The following is an 11,680-nucleotide window of genomic DNA, read 5'->3' as shown; positions in this document are numbered from 1 at the left end:
TCAAAATGACAACATCTGAGGACGTATTTGTTTATTTAAAGTACTTAAAATAATTAATTACACTAAAAACAACAAAAAATGGCATAAGTAGGCCAAGATTAAACAGGAGAGTTTGCACCACAATTATTAATCATTTGCTCTCTCTCTCTCTGAATCTCTGCAGACCATTCAGTGGACTCTCATGACTGAAGAACTAACCGGTACAGGAGAGGTGGAGAGAGGGGGGATTGTACACTGATCGGCTGTGGGAGGTGTTGTTCTCATTTGGACGGATACAAAAATTAAGATAAACCAGGATGTCAACGTCAAATTCCTCCCAGAGATGTCGCATTCAAAAGAATGGGACAGGAGCTATGAACAAAAAGGTGTGTTTGGGAAGTTGACATGTGACCTTTTGCTAAAGAAGTCATGGCATCATAATATTATCATGTTAAAATTAGTGTTCAGATAATAAGTACAGCCAAAAAACACTTGAGTATCAAACCAGTAAAGTTTTCAGACATACTGGATCTCTGTGCCTGATTATAGATATTTTGGTCACAAGAAGGGTACAAACAGTTGGAAGGACAACCTGGAAGCATAAGGCCTCCGGCCGAGGCTGTCTCCGGCAAAGGGGCATAAAAGCATGATCAGCCTTTTGATTAAAACCCAAAATGTTAAAAGGATATTTTAGCCTTTTTAGCTTGGTTGAGCCAAGGGAATTGCCAGGACAGCTCATTTGAAAACGTAAAAGTCTGGTACTTACAGTGAAGAATACTGAAGCCAGCAGGAGTCCAACAGAGAAAATGAGTCCTCTGCTGTTAAGATAGATCTGAGGAGACAAACACAGAGACAAACCGACAGTGTTTCTAAATGGCCTTTAAAATGCAGGTTCTTCAGATGTCAGTCTGCTACTCATCGACCAGAATAACTTACTGTTCATACTGTATGTCACCAGAGACTGACTTTTGTAACACCTATTCTACATTTCTATTTTTGGTGTGAAAACTAATCAGCAGGCCAATTCACACTTAATATCTCCTCAGTGTCAGGTTGTAAACTGTGCATTGACTTTAAAGCCCCCCTCCAGTGAAAATCAAGTGTTTAACCTTGTAAACATCTCCATGTGGTGTTTTTCATGTGCTACAAGACATATCAGGGACAACATCAGCAGTCATCTCCATGGCTGGGCCTGTCTGCTTTTAAACTGCAGTGTACCAAAGACAGGCTGAACAACACGTTTTCAGATTGGCAGGTTTGAGACGTCACAAACCTAAGGAGCCAATCCCGTTAATGCACGGGGTGACGCTATGCATATCATTATGTGCAACCTATGGCAACCACTTTGGTGATGCACGAGCCAGCTGTAACCATCATTTTTGCAAACTCACTACTGACCACTAACGTTAACGTTACTTCTACTAATTACTACATTTCAAGCTAGCTAAGTTTCAACAAGTTGCCACTAAACGATGGCAGAGACGTGTCTTAAAACATCACTGTAGCTGGTCTTTAATAAACAAAGTGTGGGTGTGTTTGTGTATGATCCGAAACTCTCTCCCTGCTCTGCTCTGAATATTACAGACGACTGTTCCCGTCCTTCATGCACACAGCTCACAGCTCCTCTGGCTGAGCGGGGAAGCACTCACGATGGAGCCGTAGTCGATGCAGAGTGTTTGCAGGGCCCAGGGCAGGCCCAGGCCCACCAGGATGTCAAACACATTACTGCCTATGGAGTTGGAGATGGCCATGTCTCCCAGACCTGAGGCAAGGAGAGCAACACTGTCAAGGTCTGTATACAGTCAGGAGACAAGTCAATTATGACAAGCAATATTCAGCTGTGGAACACCACTCCCTCTCTTGTTTCTCTTTTAGCATTTCTGCTTTGTTTCAAACATGATTTCCACTTCCTGTTTCTTGCTGTCGCACAGTGTATTTGTTTTTCTTACCTTGTCGAGCGACTATAACACTGGCCATGCAGTCTGGGACGCTGGTGCCCGCTGCCAGGAAGGTGATGCCCATGATAACGTCAGGAATGCCCAAAGTGAAACCGATCACAGTCACCTGAAAAAAAATGGATACGTTTCACACAATTATGAAAGGAATACAAACACACACACCCAAAGAAAATATCAAAGCATGTGTGACAGAAACCTGTAAATGGGTTTCATGAAATCACACCCAAAGGACAAGTAAAGGGAATGCAAACATATCAAATCAACAACACAACCTAAATATAAGAGTTCAAAAACTCTAAATACGAAGAAGTGCAGAATTTAAGTTAAAAAAAGACTACTGTGATTACTGTACCAACTGTATGACCAACAATTCCTCATACTGGTATATATTGTTGGAAAATATTGTTTTTATCAAATAAAGACAACAAAAAATAGTTCCTATAAAGAACTGAATGACAGTGAAGAATTTTATGAAACTTCAGTGAACAAAACTAAAAACGGTTTTGCACAAAAAATTGAATAATGACTGTGTATCAGCAAGAATGTGTGTATCAGCAAGAATCTGGCAAAATAGTACATGTCATGATAAAAGGGTAGTGCTTCAGTTTATCACAATGCTGTTAGCAAGTGTCAAAGTATTGTGAGTACGCTATACCATGAGTAACAATGTTTACTTTTTCATGCAATCACAGTTGGAACTTAATTCATATATATGACTTTCTGTGCAAAGGAATTACAATTTGCATCTATCAGTTCAAATAAAAAACTTTGCTTGCACTTGCATCCATACATTGTATTTACTCTGTTTTCCCATGACGAGTACCATAATATAAGTTGCACCGGAATATAAGATGCAGCCTGCAGTTTCTCAGGAGGGAAAAAAAAAGCATTACATCTGTTTTCGCCATTTCGATTTTGCAGTCCTGCTCGCTACGGTGCCGTGGTTGAGCTCAGCCTACGGTAACTTTGACTGGCAAAATCCCAAACTCTGCAGTCACGGACTTCGAGGCATATTCTCGGGAAGTGTTTCGTGCTGTCCCACTTTCAAATCACCAAGGGTGTGTCCGAAACCGCATACTATCATACTAATCATACTAATCATACTAACCTTGACGTAAAATTGAGTATGTCATGCGTTCCCATCTCATAGTATGCGAGAAATGCCCGGATGTATACTAGATCGGCCCGGATTTTTGAGTATGAGACGGGAGCTCACTGGCTGTACTCAACCGCCCCAAAATGCATTGCGGCTATTCAGCTTCTACTATGGCGGAGATGGACCGGAGATCAGACCGGACATACGTAAACGATTAAGTCACGTGATTCGGAGAAGACGGCTCTGAGTATGATGCCAACGGCATCCTAATAGTCAGGTTAGTAGGCAGTATGCAGTACATACTGTTTGAGTATGTAGTAGGCAGTACGTTAGTATGCGGTTTTGGACACAGCCCAAGTGCGTGAGAGCTCTGATGCTGACTTTTCAACTCCACATTGCGGACTCTCCACGAGTATCTGTATCTCCACATATCTGTTGACTTTCCTTTGGGACTTACCCAGAGTTCATAGCCAACTTGGTGGCGTACACAAACGTTATTGCCCAGCCCCCCCACGAAATGTAAACAGTGACAGCATGGACGGTGACGGGAACCGCAAATATGTCTATCTCTTAATGACAATGTGTAGTTAATCACTTTTGTGGTTATTTATTCATGGATTTAGAGATGCTTGTGTTATTCAGTTTTAATATTCCCAAAGGATCAACGATAATGTCTTTCTGACTTTTCATAGTTGTGAGGATGGCGGCTGAACTGGCCATCATCGAGATCTCGACTTATTTTTCTCGTTATCTCGAGATAACAAACCTGGTTTTCTCGTGATAATGGGATCATTTTCTTTTGATCTAGAAAACAAATCAACAGGCTGGTCACTGTGATATTACAGATCACAACATGTCATGCTGCCTTTGCCCACACTAATGAGGTAAGTTAAGACTGTTTCTATGTTCTGTGTTTTGCAGCTCTGGGGATACGATTTGTGATCATCTGACGTAACGGTGGTGCAGCTTTGTTATCTCGAGATATCGACATAAATAATTCAATATCTTGAGAAAGCAACGGGAAATTACTCGCTATCACAGGAAAACGGAGTAAATAAAGTATATGGATGCATGTCCCATTAGGGCTTCCGAAGGGAATCATTACGGTATCACAAAACATTATATTGCAATAGTCAAGTGTTCTGATATTTTCTTAAACTTTTCTTCATGATTAATATCCAGCTGACAGCTCTCTTTATTAGAAGGCATTTTAACCTTCTTTAAAGATGAGGCTGTGCTGTGAGCATGTTAGTGAGTGAGACCAATGGTACTGACCATCCAGACCATGATGTAGGAGAGACCAGCGATCCAGACGGTGGCCGTGAAGAAGGAGACCATGAACCATCTCTCCCAGCGCCGCTTGGCACAGTTGGGAACAGTGAAGAAGAAAAGCAGGGACAATGGCCACATGACCAGCCACTTAAGCTTGTTACAAGCTCCAGCTGGAGGGAAACAGGATAGTAGATATGACTACAGTTGAAGTGATAGGAACACAGTGATCGTTTTACTTCTGTCCTATGTTTGTACCTGGAATTTTAAAGGGCACCAAGGGGCCATCGTTGTCATCTTCTCCCTCTCCCTCCCCGTCGTTCTCGTTGTTCTCGTTATCCTCATTTTCATTCTCGGTCTCGTTCCCGGACTCCAGCCTCTGCAGCCTGCACCGCCCGTTCAGACCCTGCTCAGCTGCGCCCATCCCGTTCTCTAAGCTCCGCCTCCCCTGAGTCCTGGCTGCTGAGTCTGAGTCGCCATTAGTGATGCGGTTGACTCGAGTTTCAGTGGTGTTGATCAGTCTTTGTCTCTGAAAGTGAATAGAGAACGTTATTACTGACAACATTAAGCTATGAAAACAATACTCCTGCTTACATGCTTGGACATTTTTGTATTGTTGTTTTGAAGAGTGAACTACAGAAAAGTCATCAATTTTTTTAGGTTTGATCTTAATTATTTTTTTACCTGTGTTTATGACTAAAAACTTTAGTGTCTTTGCCAACATGATCGTTTTGAGTTTTGAGGGTTTTTTATCTGTCAGATGGAGGAAAACGTAATGTATTAGCACGAGGCATAAGAAAAGGAGAATCATTTGTTTTTTCATACTGCCTTTCAAGAATGGAGTTTAAATGTTAAGAATAACTTAACTTTAATGCAGGTAGACTTGATACATTTGAGGAGAATGATTTTTTGACTTTTCTCAAAATGCAAAGAAAAAAAAATCCTACTCAAATTTCTTATGCCTGGCGGTAATAGTCAAATTTACTGTATTCTCAACATTTCACCTTTATTTTCAGATATGACATCTCATTTTGGACGATGTGGTTTCATTCTCATATTCTCTCACTTTTTGCCGACCTTCATGCTCTTTAGTAATTTGGCAGCTAAAAAAAGTTTGAAATGATAATTTTCTGAGTTACATTTGGTCTGTGAAAAAATGGTTTAGGCGGTGCCGGTTTAGTTCAATAGTTAAAGTAAAACAGTAATTGCAGGATCACACTTCCCAGGTATCCAGACAGTGTTGGCTCCGGTTGTAACTCTTGATTTTCCTGGCTGACGGTGGCTTTCCTTTTCAGACCGTTTGCCTTCATCTGAGTGTCAAATTTGTTTCTTTTTCTTTGGATTTTCACTTATTTTTGAAGTTGTATCTGTAGTCATCGATCTTTTCTTTGTTTGTTCAGCCATAGTAGATTACTTTTTTTTTTTTTTTTGAGTCCCAGTTATCTACCAAAGTTTCTTCAATGTCTTTGTTTAGAATCAAAGTCAGAAAAAAAATCTTTTTGTCTGAAGCAGCAGTCAAGGTTTGTTTCTCTTTCATCCAAAATGTGGTTGTTTGTTTTGGATTTACATCCAGACTGTAATCTACAGCAGACAGGTGTCTGAGAGAAAATGTTGGCTGTGAAGTCAAAAAGAATATCAGCCTTCATTCCAGCCCTTCCTCAGTCGAACCCAGACACAGTTATTGAGTTTGTATTTATGCTGAGATGCCGGTTTGGCAGGGATTTCTCAGAGTTATACTTAAGCTGATAAAAGTTGACAAAGTTGAGGGTAGCTAAGGTGGTCTGCAACTTTCTCCTAATTAAATAAAAAACGTGTAGACAAAAAGTATGAAACTCAACATAGCGCAGACACACACGAGTCCGTGTTTCACTTAGTCTTTATGTACCTCATTGATGAGCATGCGTGAGGCCATGGTAAGGCGGGTTCTGGGGGAGAAATGGCTGGTGATCATGATCCTCATGCCGGCCTCAGAGAACGTCAGCTGGTGGGGGTACGCAGACAGCAGCTCGTCCACCATCAGCACCGACGGCTTACAGTGGAAGTTAGCTGGAAGGAAACAACACAAACAAAGAAACATGGTCATCTTACTGCAGTGCTGATGTTTGAGTCTGACTGAAATCACAATTAGTCCTCCTTTTTGCATTCAAAAATATCGTATTTTAAGTCATTACCTTGCTTTTGCTTTCTTTTTATTGAAAGATAATGTATATGTTGTGTAATATTTAACCTGACCAGAGGCAATAGCCTATATGTAAAAGTGGACATAGCCTATTGGTTTCTATATTTCATCCAATGGGGCCCGATTAGAGAGAACACATTTTAGCAGCTGGGGGCGAGAGAGGGAAGCTTTTTGGGCACTGCTTTTGTGTTGCAGAGCGCCTCGCGTTTTTCCACTCTGTGAACCTCACGTTTTTAAGGAAACGCTCTGAGCGCCTCGAGTTGAAAAAACTTCAACTCAAAGCAGAAGAGCGCCCGATGTCATGGGCGTTTTTTCTGATTGTCCAATGGGATGAAAGGGAGGCGGACCTTCTGTCAGTTTACAATATAACGGTTAGGTTAATGACAGCTAATGTTCGGTGGTTGCTTTAACAACAGTTAAAAAATAAAAAGGCACAGCGAGCTGCTCTTTTTTTAACTGTAGGCTTCAACAAAAAAGGCAGTGCGGTCTGATCGGGCTCTCAAACCTGCATTCCGTCTAATGACCAGCAGAGGGCACTGTTTGCAAAAAGAAGCCGATCGTATGTAAATCTACCAGAAACTGACCCTCACTGGATTTATTATCTCAGTAAAAGCTTTCTGAATTAGTTTATGGTCTCAGCTGCTTCTTCTTCAATACAGCTTTATGTTTTTTTGTGCATTATGGTCTGTTTACGGTATGCTTTAGGGCGTGGCTACCTGTGATTGACAAGTGGTTACCTCAGCCATAAGTCTGAAAAGAATCATGCAGAAATGCTTAAATCCTTGCTATTAGTTCAGTTCTGTGCAATCTCATAACCCAGTTCTGAGATTCCCTGTATCCCTGTATGGAGCTTTAAAAATATAGTATAATAATGGAGCTCCTGGGCCCTTGAGTTTGTGAAGTTTAGGGGGGACATTGCCCAGCTTCTACATGTAAGGGTTTCGTTATGGAGGGCCAGGAGGTGAAGGCTCGATGCTTGGCATGATAGCAGTAGGATTTGTGAAATAGGGGAAGATCTTTAACCAACAAGGTCATTGAGGATTTGTTTGTGACTTCTGACCATACACAGCCCAGAACACAGACAGCATGCAGCAGCTTTAGCATTTAGGATCTATACTGGCAACATCTGAGGACAGAACAGCCTTGTCCTGGAGCTGGACAGAAATAGACGAGGAGCGATGACCTAGCTGCCTTTATATTTATGCAAATTTCTGTATGCAGGGGTGAGCAGCAAAAACCTACAGAGTCCCACTAGAGGGCAAAGCCAGAGAAAAAAGGAGACTGTTACCTTTCTTGAGCAGGACTGCAGTAGCATCACACGTGACGTTGTCCTCCAGATCAGTGCTTCCTGTCAGCCCGTTTGCCAGATTCAGGGAGCTCTTCTTACGGCGGTTAAAATAGCGCTGCGCTCTGCCGTTAAACCTGGACAATGAGTGAGAGAAGAGGACAACTTGTTTAACTGAAAGCAACTGATCATTTACCTTGAGATAAGTAGCAGTTTCTGATGGTGGCACTCACTTCATAATGAGGATGTAGACTGCATACATGAGAATGAGGACAAGCGACTCCCACCTGCACACAAACACAAGGTCAGTAAAACGCACACAGTGATTCAGTATTTGTGATTCCACATACAGTATACTGTAGTGAGGTGGCAAAAAGTATATATATAAATACGCACCAGCACACCTTCTCATCATAGATGAACTAAAAGACAAGACAAAGAGGACACACAGAGACATTAGCTGCCGGCAGTAATTCAAAGTTAAATTATTCTGCATTTCCACATCTCCTCCACTAGAGGGCAGACCGATTACAAAGCTCGGACAGACTGAAAAAGGTCAGAACACGACCTTTTGGTTCATTACACTGAACTTAAAGACAGAAAGGGCCTGGAGGACGGATATTTTTTGTATTTTAAATCACTCATGAGGTGTCTGAGTTTCTGTTTTTGTTTGTTTTTGTGTGCATGACATGAACGAACACGTAGGCTGGCTGTTAGCATGCTAGGCTAACTGGAGTGATCCATATTCTCACACACACAGACATACATGCTGCGCCCCAACTACTATTAATACTCACTCCATACAGTACGTGCCATATACTGTTCTTTATAGTATACTGTTGCTGTTAATACACAAGAAATAAACGAACTTTAAGGACTTAAAATGTCATGTGTCAATGTTCAGGTCAATCTCTAAAGTATGCGATGCAGACTTCATATATTAATACAAATCTTTAAAGGAAATATTATTTACAGTAAATATTTATATTTGAATAAATGGAAATACATGAATAAACTGTATTTAAGCACCATACTTGAGTGAATGTGCTTAGTTACTGTATTGTGGGACAACAGTGTCCATCAGCACACTCAAAAATGACACCTTTTAACTGAAGACATGTGGCTGAATGCCTGGAAAACACAGTCATCCTCCATCAGACTGTCAGACCTGGAGGGACTTCTGTTGAAAATACAAAGAAGTCTGAACAAACTGGCACACAGCTCTGCTGCTGGAGGGTGTGCAGAAAAATCCTGGTATATCATGTTTTCTGGTCTTGATCCTCTATTGAGACTTTCTAGAAGGAAGTGGCAACAACCATTGCAAACCCTGGGTTTAAGTATCAGTGCAACATTTCCTTCTCTTTATCTTTGACCCCTTTTCTGAGAAGTAAAGATGACACCTGCCTCCTTAGAATCATGCTGGCAGAATATATATATATATATACTGTATACATACAAAGTATAATATTGTTAAACACCTCATCAGTTTATCAGTTCTCCACAGGACTCCAAAAAGAACTGGGAGTGGAACAAGTTGTTTTGTATTTAATTTATTTTGTTGTTCAGATATAATTTCTTGTTCTACTTTATTGGGCCTTCCCCAAACCAGACCCTTCCCACTCACACTCCGTCGGGAGTGAACTCCATTTAACGTCACACTCACAGCTGAACGGAGCACCCTTCATTTAGGTGAAGGGATTAAATGCAGCGCCGAACTCCCCTCACTCCGGCGAAGACAGGAAATGTGTGTAACCATGGTTTCATGTCACACAAATGACGAAAGCTACATAAATACCAGTGTGGTAGAGTCATTAAAATCACTCCACATAGTGAGGAAAATTTAATCCCAAGCTTCCTTGGTGGCTTTTCTTATTTTTAAATATATTTTTTTAACTCATGTTAATGACCTGGAGGGAGTGGTCTGAGAAAGGCCCAACGTCTCTCGTGTTGATCTTTGCTGCATTGTGTGTTTCCCGCTTGTTTGATTATGTGCCCTACCCTTATTGTTTTACATGCCCCTTGATTGACTCAACTACGTCTGACTACCCTCACCTCCCAAGTTTATTAAGTCTTTGGCTGTGTTCGAAGTGCTATTCTATATATATTGTATACTGCAGAATACATACTACATACTGTGTTCGCCGGTAGTATGCAGTACAGAGCTGTTCAAATTTATTTTGCCGTATGCTACGCCGGGCGCCAGTTTCCGGTTTTGGAAAGCGGAAGTAAACAAAAAGCTGCCAATAGCAAAAATATACTGCTAGTTTAGCATAGCATTTCAAACACAACCGATGTCTTCCCCTGTCTCAGTGCCAGTTCTTCCTTCGTCAAACCTTTTGTCAAACCGTTCATGAACTTCTTACAAACTCTTCAACCCCTGTTCTCTGTGTGGACATTCTTGATGGCTGTTCCTGGGATATTTCACCTGTCGGATCTTAGTTGGACTTGTCTTAATTCTTCCATTTGACTTTTCTTTCCATTTGATTTTTTAAAGTAAGCAGTTTGTTTTTTGTCTTTTTTTTAATTGAAGAAATCCTCCTGCATCTGGCTCCTCTATCTTTGTGTTTGACCTGAAACGTGACATTTTGTCTTAATTCAGCCAACCATGACCTCATATTTGTCTGCTTTTTTTGTTGTTTGTTTCTGCCTTTGTTCATAAATGAAAAGTTCATTCCAATTTTTGTTGTCACTGACATATTTGTGTGGACATAATTGTTCCCCATTTTCTAGTGTAAACACACTTCATGCTCCAAACCTGCAGAGACTGTGTTATGGATTTGGGACAGAGCTTCAGCCTCTCATGATTTTCCACACATATTACATTTTTTTAATACAACCAAACAAAAACTTTACACAAGGGAAGATGGCTGTGATAAAAAGTTGGTAAAAAATACACATTGAAAGTGGATGCACGGTATCGACTTTCTACTTTCAAGCCAATACTGCTGAGGCAGAAAGTGCAAATTGGGTATTGATACCAAAGCTGCACTTTCAAACTAGCCTTGTATATTTTGTTGTAGGTGAAAGCATCCCAGCCTACTGCTGCAATAACATTGCTTTAGCATGTGATCTGTGCCGTTGCATGTGAGTGTGTGACCTCTTACCGCAATGAGGGCCGTGATAGAAAACGTGTAATAAATTGAATCTCGGAGTAGAGCCCAGTGAGAGAGCTTCACTGCCTGCAAGAAACAAAAAGAAAAGCGAGCTCACTTAAAGATGCATGCAGCTTCAATTCATACACTCTTATAGTAACACTTCTTCCTCCTGGAGTTTGTGCAGCACAACGCCTCTGACATCATTACCATACTGATGTAAACACAGGAGCTCTCGAGCTGACCTCCTGAATCACAGTCACTGAAAAGGTACCATCCTACGTTAGAAAGGCGCTGGTGTGTTTATCGACTTTATGTAATCAGATACAATGCAGGAGGAGCCCACAATGCAGTGACTAACAATGCAACGCTCTCCCACACAGCGCTCACGCTGCATATACATAAGTGGAGGGTCAGAAGTCGCATCTTGAAAGTGCCACTCCCTGATGAGAAAAGTTTGCTGCTGTGAGGCAGATGGCAAAGTTAGAGCATAACAAAGCTAAAATGTTTGCTTGTACTCTGTTTCACTGTACAAAAGTCCTTTGTAGAAGGGATCTGCTTTGAAACGCCAGCCAAAGCTAACAAACAGTAGTGAGGTGCGACTGCCAGAACTGATGATGATTTTGCTGCACCCCATCCCTCCCAGCCCTGGTGCACCGCCTGCCCTTCTCCTTCATTATCTCACTATGATTACGTAACACACAATCTGGGATTGCATCACTGCTTTTGGAGTCCAGTGCATATATTTTTCAGAGCAGAGAGCTTATCCTTGTACTCTGCTCATTTCCATGTCCCTGGCATGTCAGATAGCATCAGAGGGAG

The 11,680-nt window shown here is 41.4% G+C and overlaps 1 protein-coding gene across 1 annotated transcript in view; it reads right to left on the bottom strand.

The window, feature by feature from the left end:
- Positions 1-11,680, bottom strand: part of LOC138604888 (sodium/potassium/calcium exchanger 3-like) — a 63,556-nt gene that overhangs the window by 2,806 nt on the left and 49,070 nt on the right. The window contains exons 7-16 of the mRNA XM_069676923.1: positions 10,871-10,945; positions 8,163-8,188; positions 8,000-8,053; positions 7,770-7,903; positions 6,188-6,348; positions 4,561-4,831; positions 4,309-4,475; positions 1,929-2,043; positions 1,629-1,741; positions 746-811 (exon numbers count right to left, since the gene is read on the bottom strand). Coding sequence (XP_069533024.1) covers positions 746-811; positions 1,629-1,741; positions 1,929-2,043; positions 4,309-4,475; positions 4,561-4,831; positions 6,188-6,348; positions 7,770-7,903; positions 8,000-8,053; positions 8,163-8,188; positions 10,871-10,945 — 1,182 coding nt within the window. The remainder of the gene's footprint in view (positions 1-745; positions 812-1,628; positions 1,742-1,928; positions 2,044-4,308; positions 4,476-4,560; positions 4,832-6,187; positions 6,349-7,769; positions 7,904-7,999; positions 8,054-8,162; positions 8,189-10,870; positions 10,946-11,680) is intronic.

Source organism: Semicossyphus pulcher, unplaced genomic scaffold (genome assembly GCF_022749685.1).
Source record: "Semicossyphus pulcher isolate SPU_LCO1_2020_fin unplaced genomic scaffold, fSemPul1.0.p SCAF_27, whole genome shotgun sequence".
Lineage (NCBI taxonomy): Eukaryota > Metazoa > Chordata > Actinopteri > Labriformes > Labridae > Semicossyphus > Semicossyphus pulcher.
Note: the sequence above shows the minus strand (reverse complement) of the source record. Positions and strands in the feature narration are given on the sequence as shown.